At 41.2% G+C, this 14,620-nt stretch overlaps 1 protein-coding gene across 2 annotated transcripts in view; it reads left to right on the top strand.

Annotated features, from left to right (window-relative positions):
* The window catches only part of COL6A2 (collagen type VI alpha 2 chain), a 78,783-nt gene that overhangs the window by 57,236 nt on the left and 6,927 nt on the right, over positions 1-14,620 (top strand). The window contains exons 26-28 of one of the 2 annotated variants that reach the window (XM_067470006.1): positions 3,993-4,445; positions 4,791-4,829; positions 10,841-12,459. In XM_067470006.1, the coding sequence (XP_067326107.1) occupies positions 3,993-4,445; positions 4,791-4,829; positions 10,841-11,136 (788 nt within the window). In that variant the 3' untranslated portion in view covers positions 11,137-12,459. Of the gene's footprint in view, positions 1-3,992; positions 4,446-4,790; positions 4,830-10,840; positions 12,460-14,620 lie in introns of those variants that run through there. The other variant, XM_067470005.1, reaches the window with a different exon arrangement.

The following is a 14,620-nucleotide window of genomic DNA, read 5'->3' on the forward strand; positions in this document are numbered from 1 at the left end:
AGTACCGTATATTTCGGGGTAATAGGCGACTGGGCGCATTAGACGACCCCCCAACTTTTCAATTAAAATTTTCAATTTTTGGATATACTCGCCCTACTAGATGACCCCTCTTTGCCAGCCCCTTCAGGCCCCAAAGCCTCCTTTCCTGGGCTTTGAGGCAGCTTCTCAGCGCCATAGAGCCTCCCCTCCGCCGGCAGCCAGGCTCCACCACAGCCAGCCAGCCACGTGCTCATCACTTCCTGCTTTGGGTCAAAAAAATAATAAAGTTTTCCTGAGTTGCAGTTGCAGCTATGCGCCTTTAGGTGTCAGCAGAGAATTTTCTCTATTCTCTTTCCTGCTTTATGGAATCCATAAAGCCTCAAAGCCTGGGCAAACTTATGGAGGAGTGGGGGAGTGGATAAAGAACGCTAGAACTCCCTCCTCCTTTTTTCCCCTCCCTTTTTTTTGGAGAAGGGACAGGATACTGGCATAAATTATGCTGGGGGTGTTGAGTGATGTTGAGCTTGGCAGGGGCAGGGCTTCAGAGAGAAATGAGAGATAGAGTGCACGTATGTGTGTTCCTGTGTTTTTTTTCCTCTCTTCCCTTGTACTCGCTGTCTCTGCTGGTTTGATGGCTATTTCGCCCACCCCCCACCCCCGTCCGCTTCTCTTCAAAATCACTCTCTATCTCTCCTGAGGAGAGAGAACCTGTGTGTGTGTGTGTCCTGTGCTTCTTAACCAGCCCGAGCGACTCGCTCCCTTCCCTTGCACTCAGTGCCTCTGCTGGATTGATAGCTATCCCCCTGCCTGCTTCTCTGCAAAGTCACTCTTTGGAGAGAAGCAGGGTTCCCTCAGGAGGGATAGAGAGTGAGAGAGTGACATCAGCATCGCGCCTGGCATTGGGAGAAGGACAGGCAGGGGGGGATAGCCATCAATCCAGCAGAGGCAGCGAGCGAGGGGGAAGAGAGCGAGCTTGGGCTGGTTAAGAAGCACAGGAACACACACGCGCACGCACACAGGTTCTCTCTCCTCAGGAGAGATAGAGAGTTTGGAGAGAAGCAAGCAGAGCCATCAATCCAGCAGAGGCAGCGAGCGCGGGGGAGGAGAGTGAGCCGCTCGGGCTGGTTGGTTGGTTAATGGCTTTCGTATATGTGTGTGCTTTTTCATATTTATTTATTTATTTATTTATTATTTAAACTTATATGCCGCTACTCCCCTGGGGCTCGGAGCGGCTTACAACAACAGCTAAAATCTAACAAAATTTAAAAGCAATTTAAAACAATTTAAAAACAACAGTATCAAACATTAAAAGCCTGTCGAAACAGGTATGTCTTACATGCCCTGCGGAAAGCTGGTAAGTCCCGCAGGGCACGAACTTCAGGTGGCAGAGCATTCCAGACTGATGGCGCCACTGCTGTGAAGGCTCTGCGTCTGGTTGCCGTTAGACGCAAGGTCTTGACACTGGGGACTTCCAGTAGATCTTGGTCCTCAGAACGGAGGGATCTCTGGGGTTGGTAGGGGGTGAGACGATCCCTCAGATACATTGGCCCCAGACCATGCAAGGCCTTAAAGGTGAGTACCATCACTTTGAAAGTGATCCGGTGCTCAATTGGTAACCAATGCAGCTGTAGTAAGATTGGTGTTATGTGGCATCTCATCGGAATTCCCACAAATTGGGAGAAGGACAGGCAGGGGGGGAGCCGAGCAGCTGCGTTTTGTACCAACTTGAGCTTCCGAACCCCCGACATAGGGAGGCCAATGTAGAGGGCGTTACAGTAGTCCAGTCTTGAGATGACCGTGGCCTGGATCACCGTAGCTAGGTCGTCCCTGGACAGGTAGGGGGCCAGCCGTCTAGCCTGCCGCAGATGAAAGAAGGCGGTTTTGCTCACGGCGGAGACCTGGGCCTCCATCGTCAGCAGAGGGTCCAAAAGGACTCCTAGACTCTTTACCAATGATGACGGGCGTAACGCCTCGCCATCCAGGGTGGGCAGATGGATGTCCCCACTGCCCGGTCCACCCAGCCATAGGATCTCCGTCTTTGCTGGATTCACCCTCAACCTGCTGGCACGCAGCCATCCAGTAACGGCCTCGAGGCACTGATGGAAACAATTGGGTACAGAGTCCGGTCGGCCTTCCATCTTCAGCACCAGCTGAGTGTCATCGGCATACTGATAACACTCAATCCCAAAACCTCGAACCAGCTGAGCAAGTGGTTGCATATAGATGTTAAACAACAGAGGGGAGAGAATGGCCCCCTGAGGAACCCCACAAGATAGAGGGGACCTCTCAGAGACCAGGCCACCCCTCTCCACTCGCTGTCCACGGTTGTGAAGAAAGCAGGACAGCCAGTTTAAAGCTGTCCCCCTGATTCCAGCAACAGCAAGGCGGTGGGTCAAGAGATTGTGATCGACTGTGTCAAATGCTGCTGTGAGATCCAATAGTAGGAACAGCGCTGACCCGCCCTGGTCAAGCTGGCATCGAAGGTGATCCGTGATGGAGACCAGTACAGTCTCTGTCCCGTGCCCCGCACGGAAGCCGGACTGGAAGGGATCTAGTCCGGCTGTGTTGTCTAGGAATTGCTGCAACTGCTCCGCTGCTGCCCTCTCAATCACCTTGCCCAGGAACGAGAGATTTGAAACTGGGCGGTAACTAGAGGGAACTGAACAATCTAAGTCTGGTTTCTTCAGCAGGGGAGAGACCACCGCCTCTTTTATGTATGTGTGTACATGTGTGTGTTGCTCGGCTCCTGTAAATGCGCTCCAGAACTATCAGATTAAACTTGAATCGAGGGGAGAAAATTATTATTAAAACAAAGCTGAAGCCTGGCAGTGGGAGACAAGCAGCGTTGGAGGAGCCCAGCAGCAGCTGCTGCTGCTTCGGGCGCCCTGCTCCAGCGCAGGGCAGCTGTTCGCCTCCCTCGCCTTGACCCAAAACAGGAAGTGATTTTTTCTATCTGGCATACTAGACAACCCCCAAGTTCAGCAATGATTTTCGAGGGTTAAAAAGTCGTCTAGTACCCTGGAATTTACAGTAATTCTTCAGGACAATCTTTTGGACAAATATGTGAACAAAGATAAATATTTTCTTCATAAATACTTAGGAAATAGGTGTATTATTGGTGGGATAATAATATATTTGTTGAGATAGATAGAAAGACAGAGATATAAAGTTATAAATACGCACAAATATATATGCCTACATACATTTACATATTTGAAAAATTCTGTTTGGTAATATTATATACAAAATTACAAGCATGTGGGGAATATGAACAAAATGTGAAAAAACTGTACTGGTTTTATTTTAAAATTGCAAAATGATGTATAAATAGGCAGGAATAAAATGAGGACTGGAAAAATTACAGACTATAACCAAAATTTACCAGTTCTTCTATCCTTACAAGTCCAATAATTCAAAACGATAAGCTTAGAGTATCATTTCTATTAGCCACCATATCTGCCTTATTTCTCCTCAGAGCTGGTCTTCTGTCATTCAAAGTAGAGTGAGGAGAAGTTAAGAAACTGTCTTTCTGATGCTTACATACTTTCCTCGGTTATTGGCACAAATGAGAGAAATCCCTGATAGCATGGATAACCAAAACAGTGGGACTGATGACATTAACAGTGATGTTCCGTCCCAATCCCTTGGCCTTCTTTTGTGTCACCTTGCTCCTCCATAATGACACTTTCCAGTGATCTTTAAAATGGCTTTAAAAATTCTCCACCCTGTCATGTAGTGGGGTAATGCCTGAAGGGACTTGCTCCATGCAAAGAGAGGCACTGAAATCCATGCACAGATGAACTTGGAATAGGCATCTGAGAGTGGGAGAGCCAGATAACATCGGAAAGGAAGGAAGGTATTTGGGTGTTGCTCTCCTCCTTAGTTTCATTTGACCAACTATATTAATCTCAGGGGCAATGTCACCCCTCACACACACAAAATGCACCCATTTATGAAAAAAAGTAAATAATCTCCATCTGAGGAGTGTGCTTGATCATTGATTTTCCTGGCAGGTGCCCGTGTCGGAGTGGTGCAGTACAGCCACGAGGGAACTTTTGAAGCCATCCAGCTGAATGACAAGCGAATTGACTCCCTCTCCAGCTTCAAAGAGGCTGTGAAGAAGTTAGAATGGATTGCAGGAGGCACCTGGACCCTCTCTGCCCTTCAGTTTGCCTACAATACACTGATCAAGGAAAGCCAGCGGGAGAAAGCACGAGTGTTTGCTGTGGTGGTAACGGATGGACGCCATGATCCACGAGACAATGACTCCCACTTGCAGGCACTCTGTGGTAGAAATGTCACTGTCACTGCCATTGGGATCGGAGACATGTTCAATGCGAAAGAGGAAGATGAGACTCTTCGATCAATTGCCTGCAATGACAATCAGAGGGTCCAGAAAATGAAGTTATTCACGGAGCTGGTGGCCGAAGAGTTCATTGACAGCATGGAGCATGAGCTCTGCCCAGGTCTGTAGACACTGCCTTCTAAGTGGCATAATATTATTATTGTACGACTGGCATAATATCACTATTACAACTATTTTCGACTGCTGAAAAATAAGTTTTTTGACCATAAGTATACATATCAGATGGTGTTAAATGCTGTGTTCTCCTTAAAACTATTTCTGCCCTGCCATAGTGTTTCAGTAAGCAGTCACACCCATTTCCACCACAGCAAAGTGTGAAGTACCACACTGAAATTTGCAATGGTTTTTTAAAGGCCTGGCTGCCATTATCCACCAGATATAGTTTTCTTTCACTGCACAAAAATCTGTATGGTTTCGGTATATAATGTTTTGGTTTAAATTTCAGATCCTCAGATTGTCTGCCCTGAACTGCCCTGCCAAACAGGTAAACACTGGAATAAACACTGTTGTTCCCTTCCTCTCCCCATGCCCCTTCTCTACCCTATTTTATTATGTGTAAAGAATCTTGTTTTGAAGTTTTAAAAAAGAGGTTTCTGGCCACAGAAACAGAAGGGAGTAGAGATAATGTTGATCAGCATCTTGCATGGGATCATCTGCTTTCATTTCCGCAGGTAGGTGAATTGTTACATTACACCTCTTCTCCCACTAACGGTGTGGAGAATCTCCCATGTAAAATATGAGGGGTTATATGTTAATTGTGCAAAACTTATGGGGCTTTTCTAAAACAGACCTCTGTGACTGTGCAAAAATATTTTTTTATCTCTTTCCCATTCCCGAGGATAACAGTCCTGTCTTTCGGGAATAGACTCTGACAATAGATTAGCAAGTGTTTGTAGTAGAAATAAATCTGTAATAGAAAAACAAGGTTTTACATCAGGGAACAATGCTAATTTTTGACATGGTGCTGAGGGACTGAGAATAATAATATTTTATAATATCAGCATTTAAACCTGGCCTGTCAGTGAAGTCATAATGTGCATCTGTACATCTGGATAAAGGCACACAAAATGTTAGAAACACATGCTCACCTTCAGGTTCTGAACAAATCAAATGATAATTCAGGAATATAACCAATTGGTTTGGTGCATTTCATTGTTTGTGCCTCCCATGATGAACCTTTCCATTTCCATCTGGGCAGTCTGATCATTCTGTTCCAAGAAAGAAGTTAGCACTGCATTTGCACAGCATTGCAGATACTACTTTATTTGTTAAACAAATAGCAGGAACAACCTCCACAGACATCAGTGTCAGAACTGAGTATCTGATGATAATTACCAGACTTATAAAAGATCCTGCATGCAAACTACTGTTCAGCGAGGAAAAAACATCTGAACCATACATTTGTTCATTAATAGGGCATCGCAGTTTTTTGTTCTTATTCCTACCTATCATAAAAGATCCAATTCACTCAATCTCTTCTAGCTTAGTATAAACAATCATTTCTGGCTTCCTCCATTCCTTTTTTACCTTAGCCAAATATTCAGACAAATGATCTGCCTTTAAAAACTGTGTTTTATGATACAGCTTATACCCCACCATTGTATGTCCCATGTTGACATTGTGGCTTGACTTCTAAAGAATCATGGCACCAGGGGTAATTGTTTTTCAGCTCTTCTCCTAGTTACACCTCTATAACATTGCTCCCAAATATATCTATCTTTGTTAGATTCTTTTCTAACATGCGAATAGAATGTTGCATCACTTCCTGTCATCATTTTGAGAAGGATTTTAAAAATAGTTATTGGGGAGGAGGTTAAAGAGGGCTTTCTCTGTGGGACTGGATATACGAGGGGTATTTTTTAAGTAAGGTCCGTTGGAACACAACAAAAGTACACAACAAAAGTTTATTTCAAAAAAGTAAATTTATTTTCAGAAAGTACATACTTCACTCTATTTTTCGACATAGTTGCCAAGTTTGTTCAAACACTTAGCATACCTCTGAACCAATTTTAAAATACCCTCTTCACAAATCGTCGCTTCAACGGAAGCCACCAAATCGTCTGTAATCCAAGAAGGGCGACCGGAACGGTCCTCATCATGGACGTTGTCACGGCCATCTTTGAATTTACCCATTTACGCACTTTGCTTTCACTCATAACAGTATCACCGTACACTTCACAAATCTGTCGATGAATTTCTGCAGCAGGCAGGTTCCTTGATGACAAAAACCGTATCACTGAGCGAACCTCACATGCGGCGGGTGACTTGATAGTCTTAAACATTTTTAAAGCGCAGAACAGAACCGTACAGGTTAGCTACAGGTGAGCACAGTTGTTCCCAAGGCATCTGGTACACGACGCACGCGCTCGTTGCAGTATGCGCGCGAACTTCTAGTGTCTACAACAAAACGGACCTTACTTAAAAAATACCCCTCGTATTTTACATGTTTGGGAGATTCTCCACACCGTTAGTGGGAGAGAAACACCGTAAAACTATACCAAAAATATTTCAAATTGGACAAGGACTTTGAGGGGTAGTCAGAGGGCTTCAAATGTGATCCAGGAACTGCATGTAGCCTGCAGGCCACATTTTGCCCACCTTACATTTACTTTGGATTACAGAAAAACTTATACTTTGCTCTTCGTTTCAAGCTAAACATCATATCCATAAATATTGATCAAAGAGATATGATTAGTGCTGTGCAGCAAAGGACTATTCCAAAAATCTTTTTATTAGCTGATCTTATCTCATAAGTAATTAATGGCTTTATATTTGGAATTGATTTATTTGAATTGGATGGGGAGGCTGACACTCAAAGAACTTCAACATCACCGCCATTTCTATCTCTCTATTATTATTGTTTAATGGCACTCCTTTTTGATAGTGTGTTTATGTACTTGTGCCTGTCTGTTGACTTATGGAGGCCTCATAAATTAATAAGGGAATCCTGAGGCACTCAAAGGTGCTTTGTCATTGCCTCTAAAACATATATTGTGCATATATTCGTTGGTGGCCTCCCATCAATGTATTACCAGGGCTGACGTTGCTTCACTTTTAAGATCAGATTGGATCTGATGCCATCAGGCAATTTAGGACATTTCATCTTTTTGATTACTGAACAGTTCAAAAATATTTCAAGACTATAATTTTACTACAGTAGTCTGACAGTAGTAGTGAATTTATCCAGAAGAATCCTCTTGAAAATTGCTGTTTCCTGATGACTGAGCACATAGCCTCATTGTTTTCAAGGGTGCTTGTGATTTACTTATTTTTCTTAAAAGAAGTGAGGAAGATAGTAGCTTACTGGCCCAGTGCTGAAGCTGAGAAAGGTGAAATGTACTTTAAATTTTTATAGCTTTTACTTGAGGCCAGTGAGCTCTTTTTCAATATGATCAGAGGCCTGTTTCCTTTTAGTACAGGAACTAAATTGCAGTGAATTATATCTTAACAAATGGGCTGTAGGGTTGGATGTGGGAAAACCAGCTCATTTTACTTGTACTTTGTAGCATAGAGATATGACTACAGTCTTCATCTTAGGCATATAGCAAAATTACAGATATTTATTTACTGCGCTTATATACCGCAATTCTCAGCCCAAGGGTGACTCATTGCGGTGTGATGAGTCAAAGATATGCTTTGAATGTCTTCGGTTCATTTTTAACATGCAGGATTTGATATGCAAAATATGTCTCAGTAATAATCAAATTACCTTGACACCAGATGCAAATGAAATTACGATCATGTGGGGATGATCAGTCATTTTGAGGTTGTAGGTTTCTCCTTTTCATGTTGGTGAAGAATGTAGAAAAGGATATAGAAAAATCAGTAGCTATCAATGCACTACTCGGGAATGTTTTAAGTAACAATCCTTCCTGTGCCAACACTAACTCCAATCCCTTATAATTCAATGTAGTGTAGCAGTTCCAAATGAAGACCTGAGCTAGACTGAGCTAGATTGAGCCATATTTCACTCCGACCTCCTCAGCATCTGAAGCACACACACCAACTTCAATCCAGCCATTGCATGCCTGTAAGGGAGCAGGCAGGATTGGAGAAACATCTGGCTATCTCCACAAAGTCAGATTCAAAATGATTACATCAATATTGGCATCCTTTCAGTGGTGTTGCAATCATATTGGGTCCATTACAGGAACATAGTCAGATGCTTATCTGATCTCATCCACTACCCAAAAGAAATGGAATGGCTATGCAGCGGGGCTTCATAGGTTGCATGGTAAGTCCAGGGGGACTTGGGGCACAGTAAAAGAAGGCATACTAATCTCCACAGTGCTGAAAAAAGGACACATCGGGAAACTTACACAGGCCTATATAACTAACAGTGCCAACCTCTGAAGTTTTCCTTACTAGCAACATTAAATGAAATTTAAATTTTCAGTCTTTAAAAAAATCTTCAAGAGAATAAAGATTTTGGAAATAAATTTATAAGATCTGCATTAAAATTATGGATATCCTAGTTAGAGGCAGGACATAGAAGAGAATTAGGCTGGGAGAAGTGGCCCATATATAAAGAAATATTGAAGAAACAAAGTGGTAGGTTCTTGTGGGTTTTTTCGGGCTAAATGGCCATGTTCTAGATTCCAACAGACCTCACTACCTCTGAGGATGCTTGCCATAGATGCAGGTGAAATGTCAGGAGAAATTGCCTCTAGAACATGGCCATATAGCCCAAAAAAACCCACAAGAACCTAGTGATTCCAGCCATGAAAGCCTTCGACAATACATTAAACAAAGTGATGTTTATCAACTAAAACCTCAAGGAGAAATTAACTAAGTACACAAGAATATTTCATGGTTTCTGCACAGACAGCTCAGAGAATACTATAATAAAGATAAGAAAATAGGATTTTCAGAGAAAGAATAAAATAATGTTAATGCAAAAGAAAGCCATCACAAAAATCTATAAGAAATTATTGGGATGGTCAACAGATACTGAACTAGTGAGAGATTACATAGTGAAATGGGCATCCAATATTGACCACACAATTAATTTGGAAGAATGGGAAAAGATATGGATTCAAAAAATAAAATACACATATGCCTATGACTTGAAGGAAAATTGGTACAAAATGATGTACCAGTGGTACATTCACAGAAATTAGCAAAATGTTATAAGAATCTGAAAGATACGGGCGCATTTTACCATATGTGGTAGACTTGTAAAACAGCAAAAAAAAAAAAATTCTGGAAGAAAATACATGAAAAAATACAGAGAATTCTTCAAATCAAGATACTGGAATACTTCTTAATGGGTATATTAAATATACATTTGGAAAGAAATAAAGATATACTCTTTAACTATTTTGTAACGGCGGCTAGAATTATATATGCCCGAAACTGGAGAACAAAAGAAGTACTGTCAATGGATCACTGGTTAGTGAAAATGATAGAAATAATGAACATGGACAAATTAATCCAATTCTTTACACACAACAAGGGTAGCGCCAAAAAAGCAACAGCTTGGGCACTCTTTATTAATTACACAAAAAAGGAAAAAATCAAACTGTTGATGTAAACAATAAAGGATATTATGAATTAGGATTCCCATTTAGAAATAAGAAGAAGAGGGTGAGCTGTGAAATTGGAGAAAGGAAAAAATAAGAGTCATAAGTAAACCAAGATGAAGAAGATTGGAGGTCAACAAATCTACCCCCCCCCCCCCCCCGCTTATTTCCCTTACCTTTCCCTACTCATATCCATTAGAAGTAGTAATTAGATTTTCTTTTTTTCTTTTTTTCTTTTTCCTTCTTTTCCTGTATTATATTTTGATATATTCTTTTTCCTTCTTAGAAACATAGGGTTACCTACCTTTCATTTCTTAATTTTCTCTAAACCATAATTTTATGATATTGTATTAAAATTTGTTTATTAATAAAATTATTTAAAATAAAAGAGGATAAAGATTGAGGGATAGGAGTTGTTGTTAGGTGCTACATTCACCAGATTAATAATATTTAGAGATGAGAGGGAACACAAAAGTATACAGTAAGACCTCTTGCATGCAGAACCTATATACACGGTTTCACTGACCCCCACCTGGGGGGGAATGGTCTCTCTTGATTGCTCAAAGACAGTGGTTCTCAACCTGTGGGTCCTCAAGTGTTTTTGCCTACAACTCCCAGAAGTCCTAGCCAGTTTACCAGCTGTTAGGATTTCTGGGAGTTGAACGCCAAAACATCTGGGGACCCAAAGGTTGAGAATCGCTGCCATAGGAGGACACTTCTTTTGTTTAAAAAAATATCAATCCATAGTGTGAGCTCTCAGTTATGGTCTGAATTGCTGTAACTGATATGAAGGTTTATCACTTCTTGGCCTACCAAGATTGAGGGCTCAATCCAGAAGCTACTACATTCTACTTTAGATTAATCAGGGGTCTGCCACCGCCCATATCATACACAAAACCAAAGTGAATTGAAATCAGGAGACCCTTGCCATTCTAGTAAGCCCTGAAAATATTCTTTTGACACTCACTTGCAGATGGGAGGAACCCTGGGATCGAAAACCCAGTTACTTTCCGCCCTATGGAAGAGGGAGTCAAGATAAATTTCCCCAGCACCAAACCCATGATCGCCCAGTTCCTGAATTCCACGAGGCAGGTCCAGGATCCCAGCATGTACACCCAACTGGTAGCCACCTTGGCCTATACTGCTGAAAAAGCCAAGTTTGCCACCGGACATGAGCGGCAGGAATGGATGGACTTGTTCATTGATACCTTTAAAATGGTGCACAGTGAGATTGTGGGAGATCCAGATACTGTAATAGGCCTTTGCTGAATCTGTGCTACTGCTGTCCCTAAGAGTAAAAGTGCTTGATCCTGCCTGAAAAGCATTACTGCTATCCAGAATAGATGTAGAAATTTCATCAAACTCTCCCTAGTAAAAAGATTGCTAAGAGAGAGGCTTTTAGAATAGAAGCAGTCTTTTTTCAAAGTCAGTTTCGAGTGCTATTGTGGTTTATATTCAGCTTTACTTCCAGATCAGTATGTTGTCCCTAGCCAAAAAAATAATTTAGTTACTGTGTTTGCAGAGACCAAGTGAAACGGATGAGTGACCCTGTGAAGCTACTAGAGATCTTTCACTCACTCACTAAGTAGTCTAACATCAGATGTAGATCGGACTGGGGAATATAAGGGACAACTTTTGGATAAAATCAAAAGTTGGAAGGGATTCCAAGGGCTGTCTACTCCAACTCCCTGTCAAGCAGAAATACATAATTATAATGTTGCTAAAAGATGCCCATCCAGCCTCTTTTGTCCTTGGTCTTTTGAGGAAAGGCTAGAATAAGGTGACAACCAAAAAGCAAATATACAAAAGTTATCCCAATGGGGTGGCCTTCATTTCATGGAAATTTTAGTCTGTGGTCATGATGTAGACTATGAGATAATCCCTGCATTTACATTTGCAAGGAATGTGTAGTTTAGGATTGCTCTATACTCAGGGGTAGCTGTTTCTCTGCACAGTTGAAGTTGCCCCCAAAACATTGCCATATGGTCAGTGATTGTCCATTTTTGTCTTGAGTCAATAGCACAGCCAGCATGTGCATAGGACAGAAACTGTCCCAGTCCATAGTCTGAGCATGCAGAGGACTTCATTCCACAGTAGCCAGATGAGGCATGGTCCCCTGTTCCGACCACCAGCCTGGCGAAAACAGGAGCTGGTTTTTATGAGCTGAAAACAATGTGTATGCAATATATGTGTGTTCTTCTCACATTAACTGTCCGTAAAATGATATCTGTCCATGTCTTCCTGTTTACTTGCAAAGGCACTCCTAGATCATCAAGGGAAATTGAGTTCCATAAATGTTCTTTTGCTTGAATTCTGAAGGAGAATGCTAGAATAGAAAATGTTTTGAACAAGCATTCGTTACATTCCAAATCATTTGTTTTCAGAGCAAAAAGTGCTTTAGTACCATTTCATCTGCCTTCAGCATAAAACTTCTTCCTTTCCCAATAACCTTCCATCAGCCCCAGCCAAAATAGCCAATGGCCAAGAGGCCTAGGAGCTACATTCCAAAATATCGGAAGTATAGCACCTTAAAAAGTGCTACCCTGTTGCCTTGGGTGCTCCTTAGAGACAAGGTGAAGTTCAGCTCTTTAATCAATTGGCCTTGATGTTAGCCACCAGACAACATTTCCCAATGAAACCTAAGGAGTGTCCTTTTCAGAATTTGTGCTTTGTATGTTTTGTCTTATTTTTATTGTTATTGTTTTGCTTGTTGTTTTTTCTGTTCTTTTCTTTTTTGTATATATGGAGTTTACCATTTTGCACACTTTCATCATCTAGATAGTAATTTCTTTAAACCTGGGAGAAAAGTATGAATGGAAACTAATTACCCAGTGACTGCACAAGTAAATAGGAACACTTTGTTACTATAATAATATTTAAGATTTAGGTTTATGTGAAATTTAACTTTAATGTTTCCATCCAGCTTTTGGAAGGTGACATAAAAGGTATGCATTTGAAGAGCCCACAATAATGTCAGACATTTCATTGAAGGCCAGTAAGAGAAATTAAGCTAGCTGTCCACACTCTTCTGTGCAATAGTATTATTTTCACCTCAGTAGCAAAACCAGACTTTAATCCATCCCCCTGTATGCATAATTCATGGCAGAGCAAGGCAGAGGTACAAATTAGGGCTGGGCAACCACGGATTTTTTTTTCTAAACTCGATTCGTTTTTAGGTGGTTTTTGCGTTTCGATTTTTAAATTAATTCCGAAATTTTCCTTTAAAAAAATTCGATATTTACGAAATTTCGTAAATTACGAATCAATTACGAATCAATTTCGAAACAATTACAAATCGATTCGTTAATGGCGGGCGCGATCGCACAATACGCTAAAAAAACCTCCAAATGGGACAGGAAGCTTCCCTCTCCCTCTGTTGTTGACTGTTGGTGTGATAATTTATTTATTTTTTACTGAGAAAACAAACAACGACTATAAAACTTGCACCAGACATGCGGAAATAATAACGAAACGATTTCGAATCAATTACGAATCGATTTCAAAACAAATACGAAACAATTACGAAACGAATTGAAAAAATTCGTTTCATTTTTTAGTTGCTCTGGAATGGTTCAATATCGCTTCATTATCAAAAAAAATAACGAATTAATAACGAATTACGAAATTAACGAACGAAACCGCCCAGCCCTAGTACAAATATATAAGTATACTTTAACATCTAGATTCTGATTTTTCTTGTAACTGAATATTTCTCCATTCAGAGTAACAGGCTCTCTGCCAGCAAGTATTGTTCTTTGTAGCTCCCAAATAAACCTCCATTGACAGTGCCAATTTGAAAGTGCTTTCCTTTGCATGTTAGAACCATCCAAGGAAGATCAAGCCCTTGGGGATTGCAGTATTCAACATGGGCTGCCTAAATCCAGAGTAATAATCACTTACATGCATTTGCTAGCCAAACAGAATGACATTTTGAGTACAATTCAACTTTTGTGCCAATCACTTGCCACTACTCCATTCCCAATAAATAGGTTATCGGTGTAGAAATGGAATTCACACAAATGTTAAACAAATGTCTCTGCTTATTTTTTGCCATTGCTTCAAGGTACATAACCGTATGAATTGTGTACATCTTGTGATTACAGTCTGATCACAGGCCAACATGGATTCAGTTGGTGCTGCTTCTGGTGCTCTTATGCTAAGCTGGCTTGCAAGAAGCAATCAGCTATCCTTTAAATAGAGATGCTGTAGGTTATAAACATTAGAGAGACCATCAGAAACATGTGAAAAATTGGATCAATAGTGTATTCCACAGCTTGCATTATATAAACTACATGAGAGAAGCTGTGTTCTAATTAAAATTTGTGAAGAGAAAAATGTGCCTGGTGTGTAGTGATGTTTCCTTGTATGCCTCTGGAAATGCAATAGAGCCAAAAAGACAACATATGTTGTATCTTAATAGTAGCTCTCTCTACAATCAGTCAGGTAAGTTAGTTAGAGATGCCCAAACCTTGATGGAGGGGATTGGTCTACATCTCTCAGAATTTCCCCTCCAAACAGCATGGAATGCTGGCTAAGGATCTTGGGCACTGTGGTTCCAAATTGTAACTTTTCTAAACTGAAGTTGATCTGGTGCAACAAGTCAATTAGAAGGAGGTGTTCATGTTGTCCTGCCAGTGCCAACAAATCCTCCCTCCTCCTGATTCTAGTTTACTTTTTCAATTATCTGTATCAGAACATTATCAGTGTTGTCAAGGCTGGGAATCATGTGTTCTCCAGCGATCGATGGACTGCC

Source organism: Anolis sagrei, chromosome 1 (genome assembly GCF_037176765.1).
Source record: "Anolis sagrei isolate rAnoSag1 chromosome 1, rAnoSag1.mat, whole genome shotgun sequence".
NCBI lineage: Eukaryota > Metazoa > Chordata > Lepidosauria > Squamata > Dactyloidae > Anolis > Anolis sagrei.